Source organism: Carassius gibelio, chromosome A15, assembly GCF_023724105.1.
Source record: "Carassius gibelio isolate Cgi1373 ecotype wild population from Czech Republic chromosome A15, carGib1.2-hapl.c, whole genome shotgun sequence".
NCBI lineage: Eukaryota > Metazoa > Chordata > Actinopteri > Cypriniformes > Cyprinidae > Carassius > Carassius gibelio.
In genome coordinates, this window is record NC_068385.1 from 1,013,151 (window position 1) to 1,026,844 (window position 13,694).

The 13,694-nt window shown below is 39.3% G+C and overlaps 1 protein-coding gene across 1 annotated transcript in view; it reads left to right on the forward strand.

Moving 5' to 3' along the window:
• The first annotated feature begins 486 nt into the window (after positions 1-486).
• Positions 487-13,694, forward strand: part of LOC128028810 (WSC domain-containing protein 1-like) — a 17,883-nt gene continuing 4,675 nt past the window's right edge. The window contains exon 1 of the mRNA XM_052616145.1: positions 487-678. Coding sequence (XP_052472105.1) covers positions 487-678 — 192 coding nt within the window. The remainder of the gene's footprint in view (positions 679-13,694) is intronic.

A 13,694-nucleotide genomic window follows, 5' to 3' on the forward strand; every position in this document is an offset into this window, starting at 1 on the left:
AATCCTCGGAGAGGTGTTTGCTGTGAGGTGCAGTGTTGAGCATCCAGTGGTTCATATGAGAGAATTGTCCTCAAAGCTCCTAATCTTAACTGCTCTAATACAAGACACACATTAGTATAGTCCTGTCAAACAGACAAAAACATGAACATGATGAATAGGACATGAGGCTTTGTTGTCACTTAGGGTGTACTTACTTTTGTTGCCAGCTATATTGACAATAATGGCTGTATGTTAAGTTATTTTCAGAGGATAGTAAATCTATACTGCTATACAAGCAGTGCATTGACTACTCTAAAATATTTCCAAGTTTCATTTCTATAGTATTGTCCCTTGAGAAGAATCTGAGGGGTGTACTCAATTCTCATATTTAACCTGAGTTGATGATGTTTCATCTAATCTCTCATGTTAACCTTTCAGCATTTGTACATTTTCATAATTATATTTATGAATCCCACTGAAGATGATTTGAGTCATCATGAGGACAGTATGTTACACGATGAAGGCAGAAGCTCAAACACACACTGGAGGTTTCAGAAACGTTCTCTGATTGACGCTTGTGTTGAGATCTGCTGTGGGTTTGATCCATCAGAGATCAGAGAAGAAGCTCCTCAGACTACAGGAGGATTTCTGAAGAACTTCACAAAGGCATTCACACGAGAGTCAAACCTGCAGGAACGAGTCAGCTCCGGTGGAGAAACACTCGATGAGCTCAGATGACAGGAGAGACAGAAGCTTCAAAGTCGTGTCGTTTGTTCTGTGATTGGATGTGTTTGTGGGTTCAAGGAACAACCCATTGTGCAGGACGTCTTCCAGAAAACAGTATTGACATAATGTTGATTGAAATATGTGTACAGATGATTGCAGGCACTTATATCCTGCTCACATAATCTGAGAAAACTTTATCATTTAAAAAAATGAGAGCTATAAGCTGTAGTATGTAAAAGATGTTTCATCTGTTTCACGGACGAAATAATAACTGATACACATGATCCTGTTGAGAAGCTTCCTTCTTCTGTTGGTCTTTATCTCTTTATGTGTGATACACACACAGAAGAATCCTGACAGGATCGTGTGTCACTTCAGTTAGGGTTAGCTGTAAGTGTCAGTGATGTGAAAGAGCTTCATGAGGGCAGTGTTAAATGATAAAGTTTTCATGTTGCCGACTGTGGAACAGAGAAGTGTGATTGATACCTCAACAGAACAGTTTCCGCTGCTCCAGAGTCCAGTATCAGACTGATTTACACCACAGATTTCACACGTCTTTAACTTGGAGTCTTTGGTCAAGAGTCGAGTCTTAAAGGCTCGCTCAAATAAATCCCATTCAGAATCCTCATGTACTGAAATCTTCTTATTTACGAAGCTGTTTTATAGGTTATAGCCAAATATATATTCTATAATCTGCTTTGGAAAAAAAAAAGATGTTAGAACATTAAGACAGTTTTTCTATAATGAAATTCTATAATAAGTGTCCGAGCTATCATAACACACAAGATATTACAAAACCATACAAATAAAGTGTTTCTTTATTATATAAATCAGGGGTATTATATTAAAGTTCCAAGGTTCAGCCTCTATATTTTCGTCCAAGCCGAAGTCCGACCAAAAAACAACAACACATATATATAGCCTATTTTTACATGTATTGCATTTTAACATTTAGATGCGACGCCATGTGGCAGAAGAAAATACTGTTTCTGTTCAAGTCTTTTCTCCTGAAATCTATACTATTTTATATTTTAGCCTACTTAAAAGCATTGCCTAAAACACAATCTAGCAACAATAATCAAAATGTTCTCATCTTGAGCAGAAAAGAAAGATAACTAGCAATTTCAAAGTTTAAATGCCGTCTAACAACAATTCTCCCTATTATAATTACTTGATTCTTTTGAAATGTTCTTAGCCTAGAGATTAATGATGTATCAATCAATCAATCACCTTTATTTATATAGTGCTTTAAACAAAATACATTGCGTCAAAGCACTGAACAACATTCATTTGGAAAACAGTGTCTCAATAATGCAAAATGATAGTTAAAGGCAGTTCATCATTGAATTCAGTGATGTCATCTCTGTTCAGTTTAAATAGTGTCTGTGCATTTATTTGCAATCAAGTCAATGATATCGCTGTAGATGAAGTGACCCCAACTAAGCAAGCCAGAGGCGACAGCGAAGAACCGAAGGGAACCGAAACTCCATTGGTGACAGAATGGAGAAAAAAACCTTGGGAGAAACCAGGCTCAGTTGGGGGTCAGTTCTCCTCTGACCAGACGAAACCAGTAGTTCAATTCCAGACTGCAGCAAAGTCAGATTGTGCAGAAGAATCATCTGTTTCCTGTGGTCTTGTCCTGGTGCTCCTCTGAGACAAGGTCTTTACAGGGGATCTGTATCTGGGGCTCTAGTTGTCCTGGTCTCCGCTGTCTTTCAGGGCAGTAGAGGTCCTTTCTAGGTGCTGATCCACCATCTGGTCTGGATACGTACTGGATCCGGGTGACTGCAGTGACCCTCTGATCTGGACACAGACTGGATCTGGTGGCCACGGTGACCTCGGAACAAGAGAGAAACAGACTAATATTAGCGTAGATGCCATTCTTCTAATGATGTAGAAAGTACATAGGGTGTTATGGGAAGTGTTTCCGGTTCCGGTTTACCTAATTAATGCAGCCTAAAAATCCTTTAACGGATTTGGATATTAAAAGCATATTAGTATGTTATGTGTATGCCAGGTTAAAGAGATGGGTCTTTAATCTAGATTTAAACTGCAAGAGTGTGTCTGCCTCCCGAACAATGTTAGGAAGGTTATTCCAGAGTTTAGGCGCCAAATAGGAAAAGGATCTGCCGCCCGCAGTTGATTTTGATATTCTAGGTATTATCAAATTGCCTGAGTTTTGAGAACGTAGCGGACGTAGAGGAGTATAATGTAAAAGGAGCTCATTCAAATACTGAGGTGCTAAACCATTCAGGGCTTTATAAGTAATAAGCAATATTTTAAAATCTATACAATGTTTGATAGGGAGCCAGTGCAGTGTTGACAGGACCGGGCTAATATGGTCATACTTCCTGGTTCTAGTAAGAACTCTTGCTGCTGCATTTTGGACTAGCTGTAGTTTGTTTACTAAGCATGCAGAACAACCACCCAATAAAGCATTACAATAATCTAACCTTGAAGTCATAAATGCATGGATTAACATTTCTGCATTTGACATTGAGAGCATAGGCCGTAATTAAGATATATTTTTGAGTTGGAAAAATGCAGTTTTACAAATGCTAGAAACGTGGCTTTCTAAGGAAAGATTGTGATCAAATAGCACACCTAGGTTCCTAACTGATGACGAAGAATTGACAGAGCAACCATCAAGTCTTAGACAGTGTTCTAGGTTATTACAAGCAGAGTTTTTAGGCCCTTTAATTAACACCTCTGTTTTTTCTTAATTTAGCAGTAAGAAAATACTCGTCATCCAGTTTTTTATATCAACTATGCCTTCCATTAGTTTTTCAAATTGGTGTGTTTCACCGGGCCGTGAAGAAATATAGAGCTGAGTATCATCAGCATAACAGTGAAAGCTAACACCATGTTTCCTGATGATATCTCCCAAGGGTAACATATAAAGCGTGAAGAGTAGCGGCCCTAGTACTGAGCCTTGAGGTACTCCATACTGCACTTGTGATCGATATGATACATCTTCATTCACTGCTACGAACTGATGGCGGTCATATAAGTACGATTTAAACCATGCTAATGCACTTTCACTGATGCCAACAAAGTGTTCAAGTCTATGCAAAAGAATGTTGTGGTCAATTGTGTCAAACGCAGCACTAAGATCCAATAAAACTAATAGAGAGATACACCCACGATCAGATGATAAGAGCAGATCATTTGTAACTCTAAGGAGAGCAGTCTCAGTACTATGATACGGTCTAAATCCTGACTGGAAATCCTCACATATACCATTTTTCTCTAAGAAGGAATATAATTGTGAGGATACCACCTTTTCTAGTATCTTGGACAGAAGAGGGAGATTCGAGATTGGTCTATAATTAACAAGTTCTCTGGGGTCAAGTTGTGTTTTTTGATGAGAGGCTTAGTAACAGCCAGTTTGAAGGTTTTGGGGACATATCCTAATGACAATGAGGAATTAATAATAGTCAGAAGAGGATCTATGACTTCTGGAAGCACCTCTTTTAGGAGCTTAGATGGTATAGGGTCTAACATACATGTTGTTGGTTTAGATGATTTAACAAGTTTATACAATTCTTCCTCTCCTATATTAGAGAATGAGTGGAACTGTTCCTCAGGGGGTCTATAGTGCACTGTCTGATATGATACTGTAGCTGACGGCTGAATGGTTGCAATTTTATCTCTAATAGTATCGATTTTAGAAGTAAAGTAGTTCATAAAGCCAATACTGCTGTGGTGTTGGGAAAGGTCAACACTTGTTGAGGCTTTATTTTTCGTTAATTTAGCCACTGTATTGAATAAATACCTGGGGTTATGTTTGTTTTCTTCTAAAAGAGAAGAAAAGTAATCAGATCTAGCAGTTTTTAATGCTTTTCTGTAGGATATGTTACTTTCCCACCAAGCAATACGAAATACCTCTAGTTTTGTTTTCCTCCAGCTGCGCTCCATTTTTCGGGCTGCTCTCTTTAGGGTGCGAGTATGCTCATTATACCATGGTGTCAAACTGTTTTCCTTAACCTTCCTTAAGTGTAAAGGAGCAACTGTATTTAAAGTGCTAGAAAAGAGAGAGTCCATAGTTTCTGTTACATCATCAAGTTGTTCTGAGGTTTTGGATATGCTAAGGAATTTGGATGCATCAGGAAGATAACTTAAAAAGCAGTCTTTTGTGGTAGAAGTGATGGTTCTTCGATACTTGTAACAAGAAGTAGAATTTACAATTTTGGCTACATGAAGTTTGCACAGAACTAAATAATGATCTGAGATATCATCATGTAGATCAGAAACGTCACATCTAGTTTGAACAGTCATAGGTTATAGATGGATAGTATGAAAAATAACTATATTTGCAGCATTGTTGTTTTCTGCTGTGTTTTGTTGTTACTGTTCTCGTTACTTCAGGATATTGTGCTGAATGCATGAATAGAGCCCTGCATGGGTCCTGGTCCAACAGCTTGTGTGAATTCTCAGCCCAAGTCCATCTTCCTCATTACACAGCTATTAAAATAGTTCAGTTTTGGTTTTTAATGGCAAAGTGGTTGTACTTATTTTAATTTCTTTATTAAGATAATTTAGAAATATGTTTGGAATATTTTATGTTAGTAAAATTCAAGTATTTGTTTTTTAAAGGAACGACCAAGTGGCAGAGAGTTGAGCATGATTGATCAATTTATCCTTCTCAAACCAACACCAATTGCCTAAAATAAACAGACATGAAACACTTCATGCATTTCACAGTATTAATTTAAACATTTTTCCTAGATAAATGAGCGCTGTCAGGCGTATGTGTTGGTGCAGTGGATAAGACACGTGTCTTTGGTGTGAGAGACCTGGGTTCGAATCCACTGTGAGACACCAATGTGTCCCTGAACAAGACACGTAACCCCTTGTTCCTCCAGAGGCGTGCGACCTCTGACATATACAGCAAGTGTAAGTTGCTTTGGATAAAAGGGTCAGCTAAATGAATTAATGTAATGTACATCCAGTCATTTGTGCGGACTCGATGCTAAAGTGCGCTTTGCTTCACCAGCACGATCACTTGCATTTATTTTATTTATTTTTATTAACAGTGGAAGATTAACAATACGCCAGCATTTTTTCTCATAAAGGTGAGAGTATACATCATTCACAACTGCAAAGAGTCTATTTGGCGCTTCAGCGACATGATAAATATATCTATAGAATGCTCTAAATGACTATTTTAAAATGAAATAATTCTAAAAAATAACTAAAAATAAAGAATAAAGTAAAAATATGTAGCATATGGGCTCAGCGCTGACTCACTACACCACTGATATCAGTTATATAAGTATTCAAGGATAAAATACTCAAGTTGCTTTTAAAATATTTATGAGTCGAGTCTGAATAACTATAATAATAAATATAATAATAACTAAATAACTAACTCGAGTGCCCCTCTCTGCTTCACACACTGTATTTGGAGATGTGAGGCTTCTGCTCATACACTTGTCCATATATCAGATTCTTCAGGGGTTTAAACATGCATTCAGCGGTTTTCTTAGTGAGCCATCATGAACCATTGTCAGTTTGTCCTTCATATTTCAATTCATGGTATCTTAACTTGAGGAATATTCTTCATATATTATAAACATTGTTACTAATAAAGTTCCTGGCAACATGTTCAGTTCCCATGATGCAGCAGTGTTTGTGACGGTAGAAAAAAAGACTTTTTCTAAGACCTAATTAAAGGAGATTTTATTATTCACTGGCTCTTAATGAAATCATCAGAGTCTCCTTTGATTCAAAGCAGATGAAAAAGAGAAGCAGAAAATAGAAAAGATATATAAATATATATTATATCTCTGAGACTCCATCCGGACTCCAGATCTCTCAGATATCTTCTCTTGCATCCACAGACACTTCTTGCAAAACTGACATATCAGATTCTTCTCTGTGTCCGAGGGAGCACATTTCCTCTTCGATTGCTGCTGCAGTGATTCAAGAGTTTGTTGAGAAAGTCCAGCTCCTGTTTTTCTGTTTTTCATCGGTTTGTGATAATAAAAGCATTTCAGTTTTTATTCAGAGTTTGACTTCGATTCAAACCCAGAGATGCTGATATAGTTTTAAATCTCCTTAACATTAGTGTGAAACACACGATCATCTGCTTTCATTAGGAGATGCTGGCTTCAGCTGAACCAGGATGGGTAAATGGAAAATATTTAGGACATTTGATTTTCAGGATCTGCTGTGAAGTGTCCTCATGTGAAGCTGATGAGCTGGTCAATAAGACGGATTGATGACATTAGCAAAAAGAAAAGTCATTTGACATTCAGAATTAGACTATATTGATAATTCAGTGGATAAACATCTGTTCACACATATACCCCAAGATCTCTTCAGTACTCTACCTAGAAGAATTAACCAGGATACAGGAGTCAATAGACACGGGAAAGAGCTAGCCCACCTTTGTCAAATGTTATGTCTTTATATCCTCAACGGTAGAATCGAAGGAGATCCCTGCAGAATATTTACTTACGTGACCCTGGACCACAAAACCATTCTGGTTTGGTTCAGCTATATATATATATATATATATATATATATATATATATGGATATATTTTACATGTATTTTAGTTTCGTTTGTTTATGGATGTATATTATATGTATTTTTGTTTTGTTTGTGTTTATTCTGCTATGTACAGTGCTTTGGCAATATGTACCTAAGTGTGTCATGCTAATAAAGCAATATGAATTGAACTGAATTGAGAGACAGAGAGACGGTTCTTTGGCGTGTTTCAGCTGGATCTTCTGTCTGCTTCAGTAAACACTGAATCTGCTGGTCAGAAATAAAGCGCAGGACGGTCCCTTACAAGCAGCCAACTGGATCCACAGTGTCCTTAATGATGCTGCCGGATTTTGGCAGTTTTAAACTCTTCACAGTTGGTTTAGAAATTACACTGCCAAACTGAGTGTGTGTGTGTGTGTGTGTGTTTGTGAAATATGTGCTTAGACATTCACATTGGTGATTTCATTTACACAGTTAAAGGGGTCATATGATGTTGCTTGTTATGTATTTGGTGTAATTATTTTCCTCCTCTATGCCTTCTGAAACGCATTGATTTTTACAAAGCTCGTTGTTTTGAAAGAGCAAGATGTGCTGTGATTGGCCAGCTATTTAGTGTGTTGTGATTGGCCGAATGTTTCAAGCGTCTGATGGAAATGCCACACCCCTCAGTATATACTGTAATGGTGTGTCCGGTCAGAACACCTGCGTGACAGGACAAAAACAATAAAGCCCATTACAAACGAGGCATCCAGTGGAGACGTAATTACTGATTATAATGACTTACAGTATACTGTCTTCTTACACAATGCATTGCATATCGCGCTGCGCAAACATAAAACTCTGCATTTGTGATCGGAGAAACAACAAGCTCTACACTGCTCAAGACTTGCGTTAGAATCATCGGTGGCAAATCGCTTACATATGAAAACATACTTACATAAGCCAGAAGCACCGGACTCTCCTTTCAAAGAGTGAGGAATTTAATGAGGAACCGCCGGCGGATTTGATGAAGGAGCAAAAGGTTGTCAAAAGACCCGGTACTTCGGTACCAAGTCAGTACTAAAAATGTTTAAATGTGACGGTACCAGGTTTCTTTAAGTACCGGTAGTACCGAGGTCCCGTTCAAACCCGGTTCGTGATGCATACAGCGCTATGATTTCCGCGAAGCAGAAAACGGAATCTCAAAATCCAGTCGTGAAAATGAAACTATGAAAATATGGACAGTCACGGAACTTGTCAAAGTTATCATAAATTAATCAGATCATATCTCCATATGGACCAGTATCTGTAAATGTTAAGCAGCAAAAGTTGTTTGAAATATGAGTCCTGCATGTTCTGCGTGTCTCTGTGTGAATGATCGAATGGCAGAGACGTGCAGGTTTGTTTACTACATAGACTGAAGCACGTGACGCTTGCATTAATGTCAGCATCTGAGCTTCAGAGTTCTCTCTCCATCAAGCGATCTGTACTTTTCGATTCATGTCAATGTACGCACAGAGCACCTGTATTTGATGCTCTGTAAACTCTTTGTGACGGCGCACGACTCACCATCGCTTTCTCACACATGAAAAGAGAGAGAGAGCGAGAGTCTTACCACACTGAATCGACACGCTACATTTAAACTATTCTTTGTTGTCTTCTCCTGTCAAAATAATTTTCATTTAGAGTTAGAGTTTCATTTAGAATTATTCATATTTTTCGAACAAGAAGAAGATATGCCGGTTTTTCCAGTAGTGGGCGGAGCTAATGCGCATATGGCAATTTCATTGGCTGGCGTTCATCTATTACCATCCCTGTTTTGATTTCAGCAAATCAGTTTGACCGAACGCATACAACGTGATTAATATTCATGAACCCAGCAGCTCATCAATCTATAGTGCATTGTATATTGTTAGTATGGTAGTAGAATTAGTAGCAGTAATATCTTTTAATAATAATTATTACTATTTTTTTTTTACAGAAACCCTCAATGACCAAAAATATCTTAAGCATCACCACCAGTCTTAAGTTCAGTTAAAATGACATATGCATTCATTAAAAGTTCATTTTTACATAAAGGCATTGTGCTACTAAATATTACTATTATTTAGTAAAACACAATTGTAAATAAGTATAAAGAATGGCATTGGTTTTATTTTTAGTGATAAAAAGTTTTTTAATTTTAATTCGCATATTTTTGTTTTTTGCTTTTGTACCGAAATTGGTACCGAGAACCGTGCGTTTTCACTGGTATCGGTACCGAATACTGAAATTTTGGTACCATGACAACACTAGTTGTAACACTGCAAAGAGAAAGGAACAATTGAAATTGCATCATATGACCCCTCTAAACACTTCTGAGTCCAGTAACACAGATATAAACGGTCACACCGGACTGACAATACACACTGCACTGATGGAGTGTGTGACCATACGAGTTCATCGTCAGATCTAATGATATAAAGAGACAATGACAAGTTTATTAGACACTTCTCTTCAGTGCAGGAGCTGTGTTTGAGCTCTTGTACTGATCTGTGTGTGTGTGTGTGTGTGTGTGTTTGTGTGTGTGAGAGTGTGTGTGTGGGTGTGTGTGTGTGTGAGAGAGTGTGTGTGTGTGTGTGTGTGTGTGTGTCTCACATGTTTCCTCACAGAGTCGTTCTTTGATTCGCGGCGCTGACAGCATCTCTAACGACTATCTGGAACATTTAATATTCTGTTTCAAACTAATTCTGCTCATAAGTCAGTCCTATTGGACTCCCATCACATTTCCGACATCTGTGATATTATATAAATGAGCCTCAAGAATTAATCAGGCCAGTGGTAGAAAGTCAGTCATCTCTAGTACTGAAGTCATGTTTATTTATTCAGATGCTTGGCACTACTGTAAATCTGTCGTCTGCAGATCTAAGAACACAGTGCTCTTTATGGCATCATGAGTTTAGGATCACAAACCATTATATTCCTGAAGACGGCTCTTAACGGGACTGTGATGGACGGACGCTGTATTTGAGGAGTCCTCAGTGTGTTTGAGCTGCTCATGGGTCATCTACTCGATGCGTTTCTCTCTCTGTGTGTCTAACAGTAGTTTCATGTTAGGATATTTGATTTATGAACTGATTTACATTTTTAGTCAGTTATTAGTACCAGCATACACTCACCTAAAGGATTATTAGGAACACCATACTAATACTGTGTTTGTCCCCCTTTTGCCTTAATTCTACGTGGCATTGATTCAACAAGGTGCTGAAAGCATTCTTTAGAAATGTTGGCCCATATTGATAAGACACTGCATCCTGCAGTCGTGGCCTAATGGTTAGAGAGTCGGACTCCCAATCGAAGGGTTGTGGGTTCAAGTCTCGGGCCGGCAGGAATTGTGGGTGGGGGGAGTTCATCTACAGTTCTCTCTCCACCTTCAATACCACGACTGAGGTGCCCTTGAGCAAGGCATCGAACCCCCAACTGCTCCCCGGGCGCCGCAGCATAAATGATGAACACTGCTCCGGGTGTGTGTTCACAGTGTGTGTGTGTGTGTTCACTGCTCTGTGTGTGTGCACTTCAGATGGGTTAAAAGCAGTGCACAAATTCTCAGTATGGGTCACCATACTTGGCTGAATTCAACAAGGTGAATTTACACCCTATTTACACCATTCTGACATTCAGTTTGGAGTTCAGGAGATTGTCTTGACCAGGACTACACTCCTAAATGCATTTAAGCAACCGCCATGTGATTGGTTGATTACATAATTGCATTAATGAGAAATTGAACAGGTGTTCCTAATAATCCTTTGAGTGTATATTTTAAAAGTAAATCTTGTTCCTGCTGATGTATTTATATTCAGCACAATATGTATCTGAATTCACTGCAAACACACACACACACACACACACACACACACACACACACTGTCTGCAGCAGTGGCCATATGATGAATTGTGGGTCAGGTAAAGTCTCCAGTGACCTTCAAGCTCTCTGTGTTCTATTTAGAGAGGTGTGTGTGTGTGTGTGTGTGTGTGTGTGTGTGTGGACGAGAGGTTTGTTATAATCTCTTCTGTGGTCTACAGTAACAGGTCTGCAGCAGGGCAGATGTCAAACTTTAAACTCCATTAGAGAAACACAAACTGACAGCCGCAAGATTTCAAACGCTGATATTTGACTGTGAGTGTTTACACACTCCTGAGCCGCTCGCTTTGTACAGACACAAAGGTCTGATTACCATCACACAGCCTGAGAGTGTGTGTGTGTGTGTGTGTGTGTGTGTCCTTGTCCTCTGGGTTTGTTTTCTTGAAGCAAACAGTTTAGATTGAAAATAAACAACTAACCCATGAGCAAATAACCCTCACTAAACGAATGTTCCCCAGCACTGCAGTGATGACATCTTTAGATCCCTAATATTTCATTATCGAATTGAAATCAAAACAACATCTCAATGAGTGAAAAGAGCCGCATGTAATGTTCTCGGAGATTCACATGTTTGTGCATCCAGTCCCATAATGCATCTGTCAGAGCGGCGGTGACCTTCGAGTGTTTCTCTCCGCAGCTCGTGTTCGCTGGTGTTTAGTGACACGTTTGCTTGTAATCAAATGATGTCGTGCTGGTCAGATATTGAATCAGAGCAGAGGACGGATCTGAATACAGCAGCGCTGACCTCTGCCCGAATCCTCACAGTAAACTCTGCAATGTGCTCTTGTGTGCGGCTCGACTGGACACACACACACACACACACACACACACACACATGCTCACATATATACACACACACACACACACACACACTCACAGACACACACTCTCTCACACACACACACACGTGCACACATACACACACACACACATACACACACACACACACTGATAACACTGAACACACTGTTTTATCTCATCCCCTGCTGCCCACATTTGAACATTTATTGAACGTATCTCTGCTGACCAAAGCTAAAGTCTGAAGAGGGTCTTAACTGCTTTAAGAGAATCAGGTTAAGGAGGTTATTCTGACACGTAGATCAACTTTACCAGCAAGAACCGCTGATTTTCAGTTTCTTACAATCACTAGCAAACATTTCTTAACACTTAGGTCTCTCTAAACTGAAACACTTCATACAGTCTCACATCAACTCATTCTTCATCAAACCAGCAAAGGTTTCCACACAACAAATACACTCTACAAGCAGAAGACAATCAGCTAAAAACAATCAAGATCACACACTTCTGTAAATCTCTTTATGAAGCAGGAATGTTCAGATTGTCTCAGGTTTATTCCTCAGGTTTGTAGAAATCAGAATAATGTTGAAAGACTAATCCAGCAGTTTTAAGAGTAGTTCATTTCTAGATTTGTAAAGGTCTTCACTGTGGTATTACTGTAGAAACTGATTTCTGTCTGGTTGAGTTTAGTGTTGGACTGGAGTTGATCAGGTTTGTGAAGAACATGTAAACGTGTAAAGTGAGTTTTGGAGTGAGAAAGAGTTGATGTCAACTGAAAGATGATTTCACTGAATGTATTCTGTGTCAAAGTGATGAGAAATGATCCAGTGTTTATCCACACAGAAGCTGCTCGAAGAGTTTTAATAAATCTGAGCTGAGTGTTGAGAAACAGAGATTGAGGAAAGCTGGTCACCAGCTGCTCTCAGCTCACACTTTATTGTTTTTCACTGGTGTATTTGGGTTTTATTGTCCTTCTTACATTCACTTTGACCTTCTCATCTTCTGCTGTGGTCTAGACTTGCTCCTCATGTTAACTCTTTCAGGCTGGTCACTCCAGAGATAATCATCTGTTTAGACTGATGGTGATGACACCGGTGAATGATCACATTAACCCTCACACACTAACCCTCACACACTAACCCTCACACACTAACCCTCACACACTAATCCTTACACACTAACCCTCACACACTAATCCTCACACACTAACCCTCACACACTAATCCTCACACACTAACCCTCACACACTAATCCTTACACACTAACCCTCACACACTAACCCTCACACACTAACCCTCACACACTAATCCTTACACACTAACCCTCACACACTAACCCTCACACACTAACCCTCACACACTAATCCTTACACACTAACCCTCACACACTAATCCTCACACACTAACCCTCACACACTAATCCTCACACACTAACCCTCACACACTAACCCTCACACACTAACCCTCACACACTAACCCTCACACACTAATCCTTACACACTAACCCTCACACACTAACCCTCACACACTAACCCTCACACACTAATCCTTACACACTAACCCTCACACACTAATCCTCACACACTAACCCTCACACACTAATCCTCACACACTAACCCTCACACACTAATCCTCACACACTAACCCTCACACACTAATCCTCACACACTAACCCTCACACACTAACCCTCACACACTAACCCTCACACACTAACCCTCACACACTAGTCCTCACACACTAACCCTCACTTCTACACTATCTACACCGTCTCACACACTAACCCTCACACACTAACCCTCACACACTAACCCTCACT